At 38.6% G+C, this 21,524-nt stretch overlaps 1 protein-coding gene across 2 annotated transcripts in view; it reads right to left on the bottom strand.

Moving 5' to 3' along the window:
- Positions 1–2,353: 2,353 nt before the first annotated feature.
- ZBBX (zinc finger B-box domain containing) overlaps positions 2,354–21,524 on the bottom strand; it is a 129,064-nt gene continuing 109,893 nt past the window's right edge. For both annotated transcript variants that reach the window (XM_062178089.1, XM_062178096.1), the window contains 3 exons: positions 14,574–14,831; positions 4,014–4,152; positions 2,354–2,474 (listed from right to left, as the gene is read on the bottom strand). In XM_062178089.1, coding sequence (XP_062034073.1) covers positions 2,354–2,474; positions 4,014–4,152; positions 14,574–14,831 — 518 coding nt within the window. The remainder of the gene's footprint in view (positions 2,475–4,013; positions 4,153–14,573; positions 14,832–21,524) is intronic.

Below are 21,524 nucleotides of genomic sequence, written 5' to 3'. Positions count from 1 at the left end.
GGCATGCTCCTTTCCTCAAGTTTTCCAGTATTGCACTGATGACTCTATTTAATTTTCATTTAAAAATTATTAAATTTTTAAAGGTACTTGCAGGGCCAGTGCTGTGACATAGCAGGTAAAGCTACAGCTTGCAGTGCTGCCATCCTAAATGGGCACATGTTTGAGTCCTGGCTGCTCCATTTCTGATCCAGCTCTCTGCTATGGCCTGGGAAAGCAGTAAAAGGTGGCCCAAGTCCTTGGGCCCCTACTCCTACATGGGAGATAAGGAAGAAGCTCCAGGCTCATGGCTTTGGATCGGCCCAGTTCTGGCTGTTGCAGCCTTTTGGGGAGTGAACCAGCAGATGGAAGACCTCTCTCTCTCTCTCTCTCTCTCTCTCTCTCTCTCTCTCTCTCTCTGCCTCTGCTTCTCTGTAACTCTACCTTTCAAATAATTAAATAAATTTTTTAAAAAAGGTATTGGCATTGTTAAAATCTTCTGAACCAGTGCACAAAAGACTCAAGATATAGCTGAATTTACAAAAGGAATAATAATGGTCCAATATAACCCTAAGAAGAATAGGATATGGCCTTGCACTTTGAGAGAAGTTCCCAAGTGTTGGGAATCATCCCCAAAGGAACATTTGCTTCTTGATAAGAAGGGAAAGCAAAGATGGTGTCTTAAAGCTAACAAGGGTAGACAGAGTCAAGAATACTGAAAACTGAACAGAAGTGCTAAAATAGAAAATCTATTATCACAACTTTTTTAAAAATTTTATTTATTTTAAAGTCACGATTACATAGAGAGAGGAGAGCGAGAGGGAGAGGGAGAGGGAGAGGGAGAGTGAGAGGGAAAAAGAGAGAGAGAGACAGAGAGAGAGGCCTTCCATCCTTCCATCTGCTGTTTCACTCCCCAATTGTCCTCAAAGGCAGAGCTGAAGTCAGGAGCCAGAAATTTCTTCCAGGTCTCCCACCAGGGTGCAGGGGCCCAAGGACTTGGGCCATCTTCTACTGTTTTTCCAGGCCATAGCAGAGAGCTGGATTGGAAGTGGAGCAGCCCAAACTTGAACTGGCACCCATATGGGATGCTAGCACTGCAGGCAATGGCTTTATCTACTATGCCACAGCATAGGTTCTCCCCAAAATCTTTTCTTATGTTAACCAATAAGCAGCTAATCCCCATTTTAACTACATTTGGTAAAACTCAGAAAATCATCAGTCTCATGAAAAGATGCCCAAATAGCTTTTGACACAAATGATGAAGATTCAAGGGGGACTGTTACTTTCTACGTAATTGTGACAGAAGAAGTATTAAGAGTAAGATAAAAATGAATGAATCACACTCTTTTAAAAGACATTTATTTCTTTTGCAACATTTTATTCTGATAATGACTGGGTTTTTTGATTTCTTATTGTCCACTTATGTTAATCACTTTCAATAAAGGCCCATTTGATATTAAATTACAGAGAAACAATATTGATCTCTTCATCATCATAGTCTATCCCATCAGCAAATGATGTGTGGGAATTCCAGTACAATTTATTGATGACCTTGAAAATGTACCAAAGACCAATCTACACTAAACAATCATCAATCTTTTATAACTGGTCACTATCCAGAATCAAAAAGGACAAGAGTGTTTGAACCCCAAGGTACAGTCATGCTGTGGTGAAACAGCCAGCCCTCCAGGATATTTTTCTGAGCAGTCAATAAATTCTGTAAGGGAAAATTGTGGTAAAATGACATAAAGTGACCACAAAACTAACTCCCTTCTGTCTTCTCCTGCTTTTTTTCTGCAGCCCTTGAATGCTATGATATAAACCCTTGAACATCCATCTGAGGATCCACTACTAGACAACACCAGCAAAATATTTTCCTGTGTATTATTATTATTATTGTTATTTTCCTGAGTAGACATAAGATTAACCATTGCATTGACCTTCCCAGAAAAAGGTGATTGGGATCTTTCCTGCATTTTACAAAACAGTATGACAAGTATTAAGTACACTTTATTTTGGGTCCTCATTTTTTCTTCTTGTATTAACTTTCAAAGCTACCAGAACGTCTATAAATGTCAAAACTTATAACAGAAAAAAAAATATTGCTACTACAGACCCCATTATCTTAACTCTTATTCCTTAAAATTCAGCAAATTTTACTAATATGACCTATACTATAGATTAGTATTTGTCATACATTATATAATTTGGAAGAAAAGCCCTTAAACTTGTAATTTCACTAACTTTTATTAGTTTGCAAGCCTTGAGACATTAATAATCAAAATCTCCAGCACCTAGACAGGTAATCAGTTGTTTGCTTTTTTCAGTTCTTTGCTTTCTTTGGGTAAAAAACAGAAAAGTAATGATCAAATGACCACTAAGTACTCTCCGACCATGGTAGTGTGATGACTTGTTGCTTATCAATCAAATCTTCCTCATCTGTACTGCTCTCAGAAAGTGACAGCGAAGACTGGACTGCAGTATCTTTTCCAGAAGACCTAGAAATACATTAAAGGATCAATATACAATATACAGAACCAGGTTTCAACTTTTCATTTATCTTCTAATCAATACAACATCCACTGACGTCGGGGGAGGCAGGCAGATGTGAGGGAGCTGTGTCAGACTGGGACCATAATTTCCAATGTGCCCAATATACCCAGCCTCCTTTTATTAAGAAATCCTTATCATTCTCCTTCTCCCAAGAAATGAAGCCACAGTGGAACCAAGGAGGGAAGATTTGATGGTCTCCTGTTGTGTCTTTCATAGGTGATTCAGAAGGCACTTCAGAATCTTACAGAGCCTTGGGGTCATCATTAACAACATTCATCATGACATTGGCTGTTTAATAGAATCCCCATGAATAGACTGTCAGATAAATCACCTCTTCTGTGTACAGTAAATTAGGACTATGTGGGTCCCCATTCAAGATACACCAATGCCAAAATTAATGGCAGCAATTGTTTGTTATTTTACTTTGTTGCATTTTATTATAGGGTGGGATTGGTAGAAGCTCTGGCTCTGAGGTATTGGGACATATTAGGAACACAGGTAGTGTGGGGGAACTGTAGAAGATCCTACAAAAGTCAAACTTGGGGGTCCTGCTTTATCTAGAGTTTCAGCCTATGTATGCCATTGAATAATGTAAAATACCTCTTCCTATGGTGGATATCACTGTTCTCTGTACTATTTTTAAGACCAACACAGGCTAAATCAGCCCATCAACTTTGAACTGCGGACCAGTGCAGATCTGTGATAAAATTCTCCCTGGTCCAAGAAAAGAAGAGAATGTAGGAGTAAGGTAGCAACTTTTTTGTGACTGAGTGAAATGATTTCCTCCTTCTGAAACATAGTGACGAACCTGATTTTAATTTTACTGCAATATTATATTTCAACCAAAAGAATTCACAATACAAGGGTCTATTATTTAATATTTATGTTAGATTTTCTAGAAAAAAAAAAAACCTCCTGTCTTCACAGAATTCTAGTATGTGAATAATAAACTGACATGCCTGCTTTTCTGAAGCATATATTAAGAAGACCTACATTCTTAATAAACTTATCAACATGCCCATTAGTACTAATAGGGGGAAAGAATGAAATGGTACAAGTTAATAATCCCTAGAATTTCAATAAAAAGTTTCTCACCATTATACCCTAAAAATGTACACACATTGGATAAACTTTTATTAATGCAAAATACTGAAATTTATTAGGTTTATTAATTCATGTAAGGCAACTGTTTTTCAGTATAAGAGAAAATACTGAAGGATTATGAAATTCCAAGTGCTTTTTCATTTTTATGATACATATCGTGCAGCAGACAACTCTTTCTTCATACTGAAATAACAACTTTGTAAGTCTTTTACTATAGCCTAATAATAGGTCAGCAAAGGACCCAAACTGGTCACAAAGAATGGCGACATAAAGTACACACGGGAGGACAATTTTCCTTTGTATAGTAAAGATAACTAGTTGGGCATTGTCAAAGTTTTACTATGCACTATATTTACATATAAACTACAGGCTTAACTTACCTCCAGTCCTCAACTCCACAGGGACCCCTCACTTGGGTGGTTGTAACACAGCCTGTGGAAGTCTGACTTAGATCCAGCAAAAGGCTGTTGAAGGCTGGTAACTCTTCTGAGGTTGGGCTGTAAAGTTTCTCTGAAGGATCTGAAATATTTTATTTCATGCACTGTCAACACATAAATTTGTGAAACAAATGCACAGTGTACAGTGCAGGAACAAACTACATTCCTCAATTTTCTGCTGTGTGCCGGTGGCAGAGCATGGGGGGACTTAGATCTGAGATTCCAGATGGGGGCATGGACAGCAAGTCACCACAGTCACACTGATTTTGAAATATGCATTACATTTCTGAAATGTGTCAAATGTCCTGAGAATTCACAAAATCTCAAAGGAAATCAATCAAGCGATCCTCTCTTATGTTGGAATATTGTGCAGCTCCTATGCTTGCCTGCATGTCAGAACCTCTCATGTCATCTCTCTCTCTTTTTTTCCTCTAAGAAGTAAAAGCTTTATCCCCACACAGTCTAATAGAAAGGTAAGCTTTGGCAAAGCTGCTCTTTCTTTTTTGGCTCTGTTACTCTGTTTGAAGTTAATAGTCATTTGCTTTTGCAAGAGCAGAATCCTTAAATGCGTCCCCTTTTCACAAAGCCAGTGAATGCTTTGGCCTAGGTATGGACAAACAGCCCAAATTAAAGAAAGTATTTAGGAAGACATATTTTATATATAAACTATTCATGTATGGAAATAAATGTTACTAAGGAGGACTTGTAGCCTAGCCATTAATATGCCCATATCCTACACACAGTAACCTAGGTTCAATCTATGGCTCTGAGTACTGACTCAAGCTTCCTGTTAATGCAGATCTTAGGAGTCAGTGGTGATGGCTCAAGTAAATGAGTTCCTGACACCCATGTAGGAGACCTAGATTGAGGTCCTGGCTTCTCACTTCTGTCAGCTGACCCTGTGGTCTGTAGCAGGTACTTGAGGAGGGACCCAGCAGATAGAAGATATACCTATTGGTTCTCTCTCTCTCTCTCTCTCTCATGCTCTCCACCCTAACTCCCCCATTCAAATTTTTAAAAATATTAAATTCATATTACTACAATAGAAAGGCTACAATGTCTTTCTCTTGCCATGGATGAAATTTAAGGGCCATCAAATTTATCTATAAGGTCACACTATTGCAACTTTTGAAACTGTTAAGATGACTAGATGGTATTCTTTCTCTCCTGCTCATGAAACTGTCAAGTACACATCCTCCTAGTCAGAAGGCTCAAACACCGAGATACATGCATTCTAATGCAACTGAACAGATTTTCCTCCCTTTTGTTCTTTTTTTTTCTTTCTTATTATTGATCAACTTGAGCAGTGATTCCCATGTAGAGAGGAATTTGTAGCCTCTATTAGACAGTTGAGTTCTAGCTAACTGAATGAACATAGAAAAAAATCAGAGAAGACAAATAGAATGAACCCGTTGTTGTAAAATTATTTATCCCTATATTATATTTCAGATTACCTTGAGAAATTATTAGGAGCAAAAGGAACATCACTTGATTTCAGGTGAGGGAAAACTCAAGGCAGTAAAAAAATAAGGCTGCTTGGCGCACAGCGGGCTAAAGCCCTGGCCTGAGGCTCCAGCATCCCATATGGGTGCCAGTTCTAGTCCCAGCTGCTCCACTTCCGATCCAGCTCTCTGCTATGCTACTTTATGTCCTGGAATAACAGCAGAAGATGGCCCTAGTCCTTGGGCCCCTACACCCACATGGGAGACCCAGAAGGATCTCCTGGCTCCTGGCTTCGGATCGGCGCAGCTCCAGCTGTTGCGGCCATCTGGGGAGTGAACCAGCAGATGGAAGACCTCTCTCTCTGTCTCTAACTCTCTCTGTAACTCTTTCAAATAAAATAAATCTTTAAAAAAAGGCTGCTTACAAAACCATATTGTAGGCTAGTGTTAAACCAAAAGGTGCACTGTACAGATGAGTCCTCTGATTTTTCTGATGCAAGGCCAGGTAAGAAAGGATTGAGATTTATATTAGAAAATTCTCCAGTTCTATTACTGGGAAGTTGGCTGATTGTTGAGGAATAGATTGAAGTTAAATTTTTTCTACTCCTGGAATAAATGTAGATTCTCTCAACACTGAGGAGTTTTTCAAACATAATAACAACCAAATAGATAAGGAGGGAGAGACAGATTGAATTCAGAGTTCTCAAACTCACTTGTAAAACTGAAGCCATTTAAAATGCATACATAAAAGTATATCTCAGAGAAAATAAACATCTACTTGAATTATTTTTTCAAAAAAAAGGAGAAAGGAAAGTCAAAGAATCAAGTAAAAACTTCCAAGAATGAAAATATATCAGATAAACTATTTCCCATTAAGGAACAACCTAAATACAATTTAAATACAAAACAAAACTATTAAAAAGATGCCTGGCAAAGCCACAAATCTATGCAGCCCAGTATTTAGAAGAATGTGTCATCCATGCACCCTGTAACCAGTGAGTCCCATTCCCAGACCCTCTATATGCTTAATCCCTGTTCCCCTCACAGAGAATTCTGCATTCCCCGTTCCCCTGGGTTACTCTGGCTGGGCCTTTTTATCCCTCCTTTCCTCTTCTCTCCGTGTTCTCATCCTTTTACCTACCGTCTGCCCATAGCTCTACTTCTTCAGTAGTCACAGTATTGATCTGAAGTGAGGATTTCAAATTATTGATATTATTATTTGGTGATAAAACTAAGAATGGTGGGTGAGTATTTTCTGGGTTTGTGCCTTGCCTCTGCTATAGACCAAAGAGAGACCACAGGTAGTCACCACATTGCCCCAAATCTTGTACTGAATCTGAAAAGGGAAAAATGAGAATAGTACCCCTACGATCACTTTCAAAGAGTAGTTCTTAAGATCAAATAAACTGGGGCCAGTGCTGTGGCATAGTGGGTAATGCCGCCACCTGCAGTGCCGGCATCCCATATGGGTGCTGGTTTAAGTCCCAGCTGCTCCACTTCCGATACAGCTCTCTGCTATGGCCCGGGAAAATAGTGGCAGATGGCCCAAGTCCTTGGGCCCCTGCACCCACATGGGAGACCCAGAAGAAGCTCCTGGCTCCTGGCTTCAGATAGGAACAGCTCTGGCCATTGTGGACATCTGGGGAGTGAACCAGTGGATGAAAGACTCTCTCTCTCTTTCTCTCTCTCTCTCTGTCTCTCTCTCTCTGACTCTCATATGGTGAACAGACAATAATGTAGTCAATGTAGGCATATTTGAATGGTGACTACAGATGCATTCTGCCTTTAATTGGCAACAAACAGCTATCTAATCAAGACATGAGAATCTTTCAAAATTGCCTTTTGGGGTAGGTATTTGACCAACTGGTCATGATGCCAGCATTGGGGGAAGCATTTGGGCTTGTAGTTAAGACACTGATTAGGATACCCAAACTCCATATCAAAAGTGCCTGGGTTCTGATGGAACAAAGACATAAGCCTCAGCCATTTTAGTTCCTTGCCTGAAGGTAAATCAAATTCCTCAATGGACTCCTTCACTCCTACATACCTTCAAGAGACCAGTTCAGTCCCACACCCTGTACTGTTCCCCGCCCTACCCCCTACATTCTTTTCCAGGTTTGAAAGCCCAAGAAAAACCAATGAGAAGAAACTCACCTCCACTCACTGCCCCCCTCCTCCAGCCCCTTAGCCCACCCTAAGGTATGTAATACCCAGCCCTCTGGAGGAACTGGGCCCTCTGCCACTCTAAAGTTGGCTACCTCTGCAAAATCTTTTTCCCTTGAATAAATTCGTTTTGGCAGTGAGTTTGTATCCTATATCCTTTCTGCTCTGTTCCCCTTTCCTTACAGATTCAAGTTTCATCTGTAGTCCTATTAGTTTCTTAGTATGTTGATTTTCATTTGGATATTCAACTTGTTTTCTGCATCCACACTAAAGCAACAAGATTACCATTCTAGCCCATTGTTTCTGGCTCTCTTTCCAAGGGTTAACTATTAGTTTGCTACCTATAAGTCCTGATTATGTTAACACTCTTACAGTTTAATGTATTAGTACAATCATTTACTTATGAAGCCACTGCCTTACTGCTTAATTTCATAGACAACATGACTACATCTGTGAATATGGGGTAGTTTTCTTTTTTATTTCTTGTTCAATAAAAAATACTTTTCTCTCCTAATTACTTGACTTAGTTAGCTTCCTGTGAGTGAGTATAAACATAATATTTCCATGGGAATTCATGGACCACAAAAACTTAAAGCCATAAGTCACAATGAGTTTGAAGCAACTATTAATTAAGTCACGACTGATTGTTTTTCATAGTGTGTATCTTCTAAATTTATTCAGGTTATAACACATCCTTCACATAGTTTCTCTGATACAGAAAGAAACTTAAAAGTAACTTGTTGAACATCAATAAGATAGGAAGTTGTGACATCAAGTTTCAAAACCAGACCCATTGCTCCTAGAGTCTGGTCCTCAACCAACCTACTTTGATTTTCCCTGTCTCCTCATTCATCAGGAAGCTGTATCCACAAGCTACATGCACACTCATGTGCGTGCCCGTGCACTTGTGCGCACACACACACACACACACTTCCGTTTGCCCAGCGCAGCTACTTCTCTTATCAGCCACAACAACAACCCGAATCAAAAGAGAAAGTTTCCTTAATGAACTCATTTTCCATCTTTTAATTTTCTGAGCTCCTTGGCTAGGTGTTTTACAAAGGACTTAGGAGGAAGAGTATGTATCTTAGAATTAACAGAAAGCAAAACAGAAGGGCTGCTCCTTACAAAAATGCAACTTTCACAGAGATTTGAACAAATTTACATTTGTATACGAGTCAAATTGCGTGACTGTGTGAGAAGAAACTTAAAGAGTTTTTAGAGACTGCACCAGAAGCAGTGAAAAGCAAGTGGAATTTTCCTGCCCACTTGACGCTCCACAGAGTATAAAGGCCTTGCTGCAGATTCAGTGAATTTTAGAGTGGGGCTTTATTTCATTGCAGCATCTGCCACTTCACTGACTGGGGTGGGGTCGGCGGGGAGTTAACCCTTCTACAACGATCTTCCTTCTTCAAAGCTCCAGGTGAGTCTCTTCAAAAACCACACGCTCATCCAATCTTCCCAAGAGAAAGCAAATGCTTTGGGATAAAAGGTCTGAAAATGAAATATTTCTGCTGCTAGACCATCACAAAATCGTGATGGTTCATACACAGGGTACCCAGCTGAAGCAGGCAGGCATACTGGCTAAAATTGATTAGGTTTGTGAGCTGGAAGACCATGCCTTTGCCACGCCCCTGTGTGACCTCATATGCCCCTACTGGCCACACCTGGGTGCCCACCAGCCAATCTGGTTAATTAACCACTCCCCTTTGGAAGTGGGTTAAAAGCCTCTTGCCAGGAGGGGGCTGGCTGTAGCCCTACACCTCCAGGGCATGTGGCCTTCAGGCCACCTGCCTGCCCTAGGCTTCCTGGCCTGGATGCTCCTCCATGTGGCTGGTTCCTGATGCTCGGTATGAACCCAGATTTACTTCTCTCTCTTAAATAAAGCTTTCACTCTCCTATGCGTCTTTCACACTAAAATCCTAAAATGTACCATGCTGCCTTGTTTATCGGTGCTGGTATTTAGAATTCTTCTCTAAATATTAGGCAAGAACCCTCTCAGGCTTATTAATATTGGGGATTTATTAATAAGCATATGGTGATATCCTATGGCACCCCAAATTCCTGTAGCATATGTAGCACCAGATGGCACTTCTGGGGAACTTTAAAGGCCACATTTTTGTATAGATTTTAGGGGGTCATCTCCGATATCATAAGGTAACCACAAAGTGCATGCTTTCATATGCAAAACTTCTATGTTCTAATGACAATACTGGGGTTGATGTAATGAAAAAATGAGAGTTGGGAAAACATGATATCTGTAGGAACAAAAATGAGAATGGAGATGCACAAAAGTGGGATGGTTTAATAACTCCTGTTTGTAGATTATTGTACTTCATTTGTAAATAATGGAATTTATCAATTTATCAAAATAACAAAGTCTGCGATTTTTGATTAAACATTGAATTCAAAAAGGGAAATAAAGAATAGAACCAAATCCTGAACTTTCAGATCCAGTTCAGAATTATATCTCTTCCTTCAGAAATGGCATAAAGTGTGAGAATTACCTCAGAGAAGGTTACATAAAGGAACAATGGGTAAAGATTTATTTTAGACTTCCTTCTTCAATCCTTTTCTAAAGTAGATAGAAAAAGCAGGGAAAAAAAAAAAAACACTAGAAAGGGAACCAAATGGAAGGTGTAGACGCTCATGTAATAAAGTTCAACAAAGGGCCGGCGCCGTGGCTCAAAAGGCTAATCCTCCACCTAGCGGTGCCGGCACACTGGGTTCTAGTCCTGGTCGGGGCACTGGATTCTGTTCCGGTTGCCCCTCTTCCAGGCCAGCTCTCTGCTGTGGCCCGGGAGTGCAGTGGAGGATGGCCCAAGTGCTTGGGCCCTGCACCCACATGGGAGACCAGGAGAAGCACCGGGCTCCTGACTTGGGATCAGCGCGGTGTGCCGGCCGCAGCATGCCAGCCACGGCAGCCATTGGAGGGTGAACCAATGGCAAAGGAAGACCTTTCTCTCAGTGTCTCTCTCTCTCACTGTCCACTCTGCCTGTCAAAAAAAATAAAAAAATTAAAAAAATAAAAATCAAAAATAAAGCTCAACAAAGGTCAACCAATGATATAAACAGGAGACACTGAAGAGTGGCTTGGAGCTTGATGCTATTCCTGTCTACCTCACCTACCTGCCCAGTGCATTGACACCAAACTAGGAACAGGAAAGTGAGTGTCACCAACGCTACACTGACTTGAAGAAAAGCGGGTGAAGGGAAGTCAGAAGCAAACATTTGAAATATTTCCAAAGCCCTAAAACACCCACCACAAGGTTTTAGCAGAGGCAATAAAATTGCAGAGCTCTTTGTGTCCCCACAGAGAAAGAATATATTTGAACCCAGTTCAAATGAAGTTTGCCATTTCATAAAATCCAGGCAAAGACAAGGGAGCCAGATCCTCCAACAAAGGAGACAGATGGAACTCCCTAATCTTATCCTCCTCCCTGTGCCTTTTAGCCAACAGGAAACAGGAAACAATACCCACATCCCAAGAAGTAGCTCCAAAAAAAGACTGGAAGATCTTCACACAGGTGCAGAAGATTACACTGAGGGTAGAGTGTCATCATATCAGAAAAGCATATGACAACCCAGGCATGTGACATACAAAGTGATAGAGCAACTATCTGTGTAAATCAGCTCGAATCTGAGAATCTATAACAAGATGATGATGATGAAAATCTGTTGGGAAACACAGATCAGACCATAAGAAAATTCTACACAAGTCATCTACATAAAAAAGAAGGAATGAAAACTAACAATGGTTAAAAAAACAAAATAATTTCAAACATGTCAAAAAATCGCAACATGTCAGGCATTGAAAGAAATCATTAAATGGTCATGGTTCCTGGATTAGATCATGTAACAAAAAAAGAAAAAAAAAAGCTTTAAAAATCATCCAATGGGATAATTTATTTTTAATTAAAGATGCCTATATCTGGATTAGATAATCATTTGTGTCAATGTTAAGTTTCATGATTCTGATCATTGTTGTTTGGTTATGTAAGAAAATGTTCTTTATTTTTGAAAATAAAGGCTAAAATACTTTAAAAGGTTTTTAATTAGTTTTTTTTTATTTATTTGAAAGGCAGAGAGAGAGAGAGAGAGAGAGCATGCTAGCTCCCATCTGTTGGTTCATTCCCCTAATGCCTTCAATGGCCAGGGAGGGCTGGAGCCAGAGCCACAAACTGGGAACTTATTCCAGGTTTACATGAGAGTGACATGAATCCACTATGTTAGCCAGTAGCACTGACTTCAAGGGTTCTCAGTGGGAGGGAATTGGAGTCAGGAGTCAGAGCTGGGAATAAAACCCAATCAACTCCCATGAAGGATGCTAGCCACTCACTCTAAACTATTTTTTGTAAAGAATAATAATTCTTACAGCTTCTTCTCAAATAGTTTAGTATATCTTTTGTTAAGTAGGGTAAATATATATATATATATATATATAATACATACAACATATAATTTTAAGTATCATGCAGAGTATAGTCTATTTTTATAAAATTATTACCACTTTTCCTTCAACCTATTTATTGTTCTACACATATATTCTTACATGTGTAGTTATGATATAATAGAGATGTTTACAATGATGCATGTGTAAATTCATAATGATTGTTTTAGTAAGACTGTAGGGGTTTTGGTTTTCTTTAGAATTCTTTAACTATTTGAATTTTTATAACTAAGTTGAATCATTTTTTAGAAAAACAGCAGTATATGGGTAATAAGGGAAAACAAGAAAGGGAAGAGCAAATGTTGAATATACAGGAGCAGAGAATTTTCTAGCTTGCCTCTTGGATCTGTAGCTGGCTTCTTTTTCACTGTGTAGCTGACTTTCTGATGAAAATAAGATTACTTCCATTCACGTTGTTGTTGCTGAACCAGACTTTCACATGATCAAGTATATGTTCATACATATCAGCTAGAATATTATTATGGAGGCTTGAAATAGAACATACACGTTTAGTTACTCCTCAAACTGTGGTTTGCTAGCTACCTGAAATGGCATCACCTGAGTACTTGTTAGATGTGTAGATCTCAGACACCACCACAGACCCACTGAATCACAATCTGCATTCTTAACAAGATCCCCTAGGGCATGTATCTAAGCCTTAAATGATCTAACAAGTGAGTTGGACAGTAGCTTTCATAAAGCTATAAAGATTAACATTGGAAATAAGTCAGTAGGAATGTTTGCAGAACTATAAAGCTTTACAGTTACAAACTTCCTCTTCCCTCTCTTATTCCCACTCTTATTTTGGAAACCCAAATCCCAATAAGCTGGGTGGTAAAAATATCATCTTAAGTGATCATATAGGTAGGATTAAGTGTTACATGGATCATATAAATAAGATCAAGTGTCTGCTAATAATAATAGATAGAATTAAAAAGGAGAGAATGTTCTTTTTTTTCTTATTTTTTTCCTTTCATTTTTTTATTTCACAGAGTTAGACAGTGAGAGAGAGAGAGAGAGAGAGAGAGAGAGAGAGAGAGAAAGGTCTTCCTTCTGTTGGTTCACCCCTGAAATGGCCATTACGGCTGGAGTTATGCTCATCCAAAGCCAGGAGCTGGGGTGCTTTCTCCTGGTCTTCCATGTAGCACAAGGGCCCAAGCACCTGGGCCATCCTCCACTGCCCTCCTGGGCCACAGCAGAGAGCTGCACTGGAAGAGGAGCCGCTGGGACTAGAACAGACACCCATATGGGATGCCAGTGCACAGGCAGAGAATTAACCAAGTGAGCCCCTGTGTTGGCCCCTGAAGAATGTTCTAACATGGGAAGCAGTCCACACTGCAGACTCATAGAATGACAATCACTTTAAATAGCACTCTGACCTCAGAATCAGCCCTTAAGGCATTCTGGTCTGGCTGAAAAGCCATGAGAGTATTTCAGGCATGGAAAGCTAAGACACTGTGGCAAAAAAATGTCTTTCATGAAGGATCTCTGTGAGAGAGATCCCAGTGGAAAGAAGTGGCCATGAGAGAAGGATGTACTTTTCTATGAAGGGAAGAGAGAACTTCCACTTTGCTTATGGCCTTGTCTAAATACTGACAGAGATTGTGGATTCAAAAGGCTTCCATAGCCTTGGTAGCTCATGTCAAGAGTCTCCAGTGATCACTTACATCATACATAAGAGTGTTAATTGTTAAATTAACAACAGAAATCACTGTGCACTTACTTCCCATGTGGGACTTCTGTCCTCAATGAGTTGTATTATGAGAATTAAATATAAAACTTGGTCTCAAACAGTTTTGTGTGTGTGTGAGTGTGCATGTGCAAACTGTAGAAATCTTTACTTAGTATAGAGTTGGTCTTCTGTGTATAAAGTTAATTGAAAGTGAATCTTAATGGAGAATGGGACTGGGAATAGGAGAGGGTGAAGGAGGTGGAGTGGGAGTGGGGGTTGGGAGGGCAGGTATGGTGGGAAGAATCACTGTATTCCTAAAGTTTTACTTATGAAATTTCTACTCATTAAATAAAAGGTTTCTATGGGAAAAAAAAAACTAAAAGCCAAAAAAAAGAAAGCATAAATATATTACAGACACATGCAAGATAATAAAAAATAACACTACTTAAAAAAAAAAGATTAACCCTTCAGTGGTTATGGAGAAAGGAGAAAAAAGATTTGTTTTTCTGCACACATGAAGTCTTTATGCCACAATTTGGTTGTGTATTATGTAGACTCAGGAGAATCAACCCTGTGCAACTGCACAGCAACACTTGCTTATCATATTTTCTTGCCATTAGCAGTGGATAACAAGAAAAAAGACATACTAGTTCATGGTTAAAGAAGGAAAAGGAAAGTCTACTTTGTTTACCTGCTTGTTTTCCTAGCAAGGGCAATGAACAATGAGGCAGAGGGCAGAGATAACATTATCTATGGTGAAAAAAAAATAGCATTACCTGCAAGATTTCTCAGCACATTTAATTCTTTTTCCAAACTTGCTATGGTTTGTTGATCAGCAGCGTCATCTAAGAAAGGTTCATTCTGGTCAGCAGTATCAACATATTCAATTTCTGAAACTTCAGATGCAGCTCTGGATGGTGATTGAGCAGCTGCACTACTTGATTGAGAATGAGAGGATGAAAGGCATCTGGAGCATTTTGTAACAGAATTGGAAACTGGCAAATCTGCTGTTGAGGGTCTCTGTGATTTCTGGTCTAAAAGAAGAAGTGAAAATTCTTAAATCAACTGTTTTTAAAATTCTGAATGAGTAATAATACAAAATACCAGCCCCCTACATATAGTACAGTTAAGGTTCATGCAACAGATTTTATGAGAAAATCCACTTTTGATTATCATCTATTTTAGCTAACCAAGATCTGTTAATCTCAAATCACTTCCACCATGTCATAAAGAATGCTTCTTGTAATTTTTCTGTAATTTTCTATATTCAGAAGAAGACAAATTAAATGCAATATTCACCAAAGCATAATATTGATGGTTTATAATTTATTCCTATATGTAAAAATATGGGAACAGAACAAATATATTAATATGAAATTTTTCCAAAAACAAAGCCTTTCCAAAGACTGAGATCAAATCCCTAATCTCCTAAATATGAATTCACTCTGCCACTTTCCAGGTCACTTGAATGTAGAAGTCCCAGAAGCACAGATCTAAGACAGGTGATTGCATTGTTGCATTAGAGTCATCACTACTCCATGTTGATCTAATTCAAACGTTCACTTAGTTGACTTCTTCAACAGATGTGTTTATTTTTAAGGAGAGGAAAAAAAATCCCTATAAATATTCTACTAACACAGCTTATTTATGTTTTGGTATTTCTCACAAAATATTCTTTAGTAAATGCCAAGGGAATTTTCAGAGTACACATTTTCAAATTCTAGCACCAGTTAATTTTTAAATGTACTGAATTGGCTGGCGCTGAGGCTCACTAGGCTAATCCTCCGCCTACGGCGCTGGCACACCGGGTTCTAGTCCCAGTCAGGGCACCGGATACTGTCCCGGTTGCCCCTCTTCCAGGCCAGCTCTCTGCTGTGGCCCGGGAGTGCAGTGGAGGATGGCCCAAGTACTTGGGCCCTGCACCCCATGGGAGACCAGGAGAAGCACCTGGCTCCTGCCTTCGGATCAGTGCGATGTGCCGGCTGCAGCACACCAGCCACGGTGGCCATTGGAGGGTGAACCAATGGCAAAGGAAGACCTTTCTCTCGGTGTCTCTCTCTCTCATTGTCCACTCTGCCTGTCAATAAATAAATAAATAAATGTACTGAATCATTTTTCTGATTCAGATAAATATATTAACTATAAATAATTTATCTTGTAATTTTACACTCCCTTAATACAACTTACCTTATTACCTTAATACAACTTATTACCTTAATTACCTTAACTTACCTTATTACCTTAATACTACTTGTCATGGGTTCAAACATTAGACTCTTTATAAAGAAGTGCAGTTGTCACTGCGGCAATCATGACCTAACTGAATGTGTGCCATATAACACTACACCCCCTCTATCGACTCCAGTGAAAATATAACATTCAAAAAAGTGAAAGTGGTCATAGCACATTAAACATCTAATGGCTAATGAGTTTGTGTTTTTTAGTTAAAAAATTATATTTTGAATGCAGTTAATACATTAAGAAGAACCTGAATGCAGTATGTAATTATTTAAGCAATTAATACTGACTAAGGCTGAGTTCCAAAGGGCACCAAATTTAATAAACATTTCAGAAATCAATTTTTATAATAATTTTGTTAGAATGAAATTGTGAATATATTAAAGAAAGGTCCTGATCTTTTTGGGCCTGTTTGTGTTCAGTGATAATTCTGGAAAAAAAAAATAACTGACAAAAACTCACCTAGGTGTTAAAAATACATAAATATCCCTAAGAATTACATTGGCGACTAGAATTTGTAAGTAATTTCTCCTTTCATCTATAATAAGAAGAGAATCAATATTCTATTCATAATCACCCAGAAAGGCAACCTTGCCATGCCTGCATAATGAAGCTCTAGTAGGAAAAACAGCAGTGGCATCACATCTTTGAGTATAACAACAATTCACACTGTACACCAAACTTTTAGAGCTGTGTAAAAAGCTTTGTTCTTGTATCAGCATTGTGATGGGTCACAGCCAAGGTAAAATGCAAAGGAACTTAGAACTCTCATTAAGATAATATAAACAAAGGAAGATGTTATTAGTAAGGCCTGGACTACTGCCAACACAGAAAAATATTAAGTGAGAAAAATTTTAAATAACATAAATGCCCTTCAGAAAAATCAGGAGAGTACAAACACTTGCTCAACTTTTATAACAACATCTGGTTGCCACAGTATTTAAACTTAATTGATCCCAATTGAGGGGAAAACTACCCAGGGGATGGGTCAGACTTATGATCAGCACACAGCAAAGAGACAAACCATCTTTCTTACTGGAAAATATGCTCAAAGTGAAATTTAAACAAAACAGAGAATTAGATAGAAGAAGCACTAACTTGGTCCTTGATATTCTTGTTCACTTAGGTCAGTATATCATTCTCTGTAATGTTTAATTTGTAAGCTTATCAATGTTATTGCTAAGGTTGGGATTTGACACAATATTAAGAATGGCACTAATGAAACATGCCACAATTGAGGGGATCATTCCATAAAGAAAAAAAAATAGCACATTGTGTAGATTACCAACAGAAGAAATTATTTTTGGAGCGAATTGTGCTATCACTAGCAATATAATCTCAGGAAATTATTAACTGTTCACAGTTATCCTCTAAATATAACAAAATAAATTTTCCACTGTGGTAGCCATAGAATATTGCTCTATAATTACTAATTAGAGTATGCCAAATATTGAGAAGTTAAAATGCAATGTACCTGCAGGTTATATTAACAAATACAAGAATGCTCATAAGAATATGAAAAATATGAATCACTTCAGCGAATAATATTTAATATTCCAATAATGATTGCTATTTTAGATTTAACATTGCTATTTGATGAAACATAATTTTAACAATGTGTTTTGAACAGAATTTTGATAGCAAATAACATCCTTATTCAAGGACGCAATATTTTAATTCTAATAAAGAATACAAAACAATAACCATCTATTGACAATCTTGTTCCCCAGTATAAACTGCTGAGAATTATACATTAAAAAATAAAATTTATTTTCTAAGAGTTCCTGAAACATATATGGAAATTTTATTTAGCAGTATAGTTTAGAGGAAAGAATGCTAAACTGGGTAGCTAAGAACCTAACTGTCTCATCACACTAAATTACAAATCAGCTTGTGATCTGAGATACAGCATTTCATATTTGACATATTAACTGGATGATATAAATCTCTTCCAACTCTGAGAACTTGTGAATTAATACTCAACCCAATTCAACTATAAAGTCATTTATCAACTCCAAATACTGCTAGGCCGTGTATCAGGATCAGGGTACTCAAAAGCAAATGAGAGGCTGGTATTTGGCCTAGTAGTTAAGATGCCAGGTAAGACACACACACATCCCCCACTGGAGTGTATGCATTTGATTCCTAACTCCAGCTTTTGACTACAGCTTTCTGTTAGTAAGAGGGGCAGCAGTAATGGCTCCGGTAGTTGGGGGTCCCTGCCACCCACATGGGAGACCTACATTGAACTTACTGACTCCTGGCTTCAGCCTTATCCCTGTCCTGGCCATTGCAGGCATTTGAAAAATGAATCAGCAGATGAAAGTGCTCTCTCCCTCTCTTTCTGTCCCTCCCATTTCAAATTGATAAATCAATAATTTTTAAATGAATGAAACTTTGCCCCTACCTTCAATTTGAACTCCAAAGTTAAACTTCAAACTAATGCACACATTCAGAAATATGTACCAAGCACTTACAATATGCCAGGCCATGCTATATCACAGAGGATAAACCAATGAACAGGGCAAGATAAGCTTTGTTGTTTCCAATCATAGGTGGGAGCGAGCAGAAAATAAACAAATACATAAGATCATGTCACATGGAGATAGGTTCTAAGAGAAAGACAAAAGAAAGTAGATGTAATAGAGGCACCCTGGAGACTAGCATTAGATACAGTGGTCTCAAAAGGCCTCTCTAAGGAGACAACATCTGAGCTGACACTGAATAAAGGGAAGAAAACATAATCATACAAAGCAGGCTGTGACAATGGAGAGGGAGGTTACACAGCACTCTGGACGAGAGAGAACAGCAACTTCTAAAGCAACAAGCTGAATAGGAACATGGCCTCTCCAAGAACTGAGAGGAAGCCAGTGGAGCTATAATACAGATGCTGCAGTTTGGAAGACAACATGGGAAGCCAACCCCGGTAATGCTGTGTTAGAGAATGCAGCTTTTGCTACCATGTATAGGAAGCTTTGGATGATTTAGGTTATTAAATGATGTAATAAAATTTATGGTTTAAATTTATGGAAAGCATAGTTCACTCCCTATGAATTAAAAGTATGAATAATTTTATGACTATAAATATAAGCAATTAATTCTCCAACTATAAACTATAGAATTGGGTGGGAATTAATCACAACAGCATGATTGTGGTGGGGAGAAAGTAAACTTGGGAGGGAGAGGTTCCTGGACTCATCTTGAACAGTGAAGATAAAAGTGCTCAGATTCAGGCCCAATTTTGGAGCGGAGAGCAGCAGGACTTGCGATGAATAAGATGTGGTGAATGGAGTCAAGATGTATCCCGATTTTCAGATTTAATCCATGTTCAGATGGCATCGTCACATACACAGACAGAAAAATCGGGTGAAAGGGGCAGATTCTTGGAGAGCCAGAGTGAGAATCAATGGAGTTGCTGGTAAACACACAAATACTTTCTAGCTGCCATATTTCTGTCCTTACAAATTTTAAAATGTTATGGAAAAGGAAATTTATTTACATACTGGTATCAGTTCAAAATATAAGATGCATATACTAGTAGTGAGTTACTATACTTGTCTAGAAAGCCATTGCACAGTTTCCCTAACTATAAGTTATTATTTTTTTTAAGTTTCAACTGAAATGTCATCTAGTCTCTAAAATCTTTCATATCTACATTTTCTTTGGCAAAACCATTATTTTATAACCTCAAAAAAACTATATATGTACCTACTTTTATTATAATTGATAGAACATATAATTGTTAATTACCTATCAACCTCCAAAAGTACATTATAAAATTTATAAATGGTAGAAACTATGTGTCTGAGCATCTGTATTAAATTTTTTTCAGAATATGATTTTTTTAAAAATATTACTTCCAGACTATATCAGCACAACAGGGAGTTGTTGATAAAATAAATGCAAATTCCCAGGTCTTTCCTTAGCCTTAATTAATCAGAACCTCCCAAAGATTCAGAAACAACATAACAATGGGTTTCCCACGTGATGCATACTCATCTCTGAGAACCTGCAGACCAGACTGCAAGGCAAAGATTTATTTAATCTCACAGTCCCTGGACTCAGGTGATCCAACAAATGTGTTTGTCATGTTGTTAATTTTTGTTAGAAAAGGTGTGTGTGTGTGTGTGTGTATGGAGAGAGAGAGACATAGAGAAAGAGAGAGAGAGATGGAGAAACAGAATGTGACACAGAGGGAGCTTTTATCTGCTGGATCACTAGCTAACTGCCATCAAGGGCCTCTGGCGTGAGCAGAAAGTGGGGACCTGGAATGCAATCTAGATATCCCCAGGAGGGTGGCCGTGACCCAATTACTTGGACCATCACCTAAACTGCTTCCCAGCATCTGCACTGGCAGGAATCTGGAGTCAGGAGCCAGATTCTAGAGTCAACCCAGGCACCTCAGATATGGGGAGAGATCATCTTCATCCCTAAGCCAAAAGCTTGAAAGTGTTTTGTAATAAATCATTGATTATGACTAATCTGCCCAAATTGATACTTAAAAACATTTGGCTACTTAGTTATAAAGATTTTTCTTAGTAATGAATTTCTCATAGCATGCATATGAATTTGATTTCATCAGTATATACCATAACATAAAATTTTCTTCTTACTTCCTCAGAAGGAAGCAATCAGAAATTTAAAAACTGCTCTAGACTTTGATATGAGACTAGGTACCTAAGCATAGAACTAAAAAAAAAAGTCATGAATGGTTTCTATACTAATTTTTTTTTATATCTGACAGATATTCAACATAAATGCATATACAAAGGAGTCTATGTTCACCAAGGAATGTTAATCATCATCTAGGGCAACAGAGACATAAATCTTATATATATGGATAATCTTGTGTAATTGAATTTCTGGCTTGAAGAGAACATTTAACCAAGGTAAATAAGGTACTTTACAGGATTCCTACTAAACCATGAGCTCATTAACATCAGGGAACATGATTTAGGCATCCCTTTATCCCCAGGGCCTAGCATAGTGTGTACACACTCAACACATGCCTTAATTCAATAGTTAACAACTGTAACCTAGTAAGAAATTCAGCACAAAGCAAACCCCCTTTAACAATTATAGCTTGGCCGGCGCTGCGGCTCAATAGGCTAACCCTCCGCCTTGTGGCGCCGGCACACCGGGTTCTAGTCCCAGTTGGGGTGCCGGATTCTATCCCAGTTGCCCCTCTTCCAGGCCAGCTCTCTGCTATGACTCGGGAGTGCAGTGGAGGATGGCCCAAGTGCTTGGGCCCTGCACCCGCATGGGAGACCAGGAGAAGCATGTGGTTCCTGCCTTCGGATCAGCGCAGTGTGCTGGCTGCAGTGGCCATTGGGGGGTGAACCAACAGCAAAGGAAGACCTTTCTCTCTGTCTCTGTCTCTCTCTCTCACACTATCCATTCCACCTGTCAGAAAAAAACAATTATAGCTTAATAATATTAGTAATTTTAATGCTGTCATATACTCTGTATACACTCATTAGGAAAGGATT

Source organism: Lepus europaeus, chromosome 2 (assembly GCF_033115175.1).
Source record: "Lepus europaeus isolate LE1 chromosome 2, mLepTim1.pri, whole genome shotgun sequence".
NCBI classification, from domain to species: domain Eukaryota; kingdom Metazoa; phylum Chordata; class Mammalia; order Lagomorpha; family Leporidae; genus Lepus; species Lepus europaeus.
This window is presented reverse-complemented; position numbering and strand designations above follow the sequence as displayed.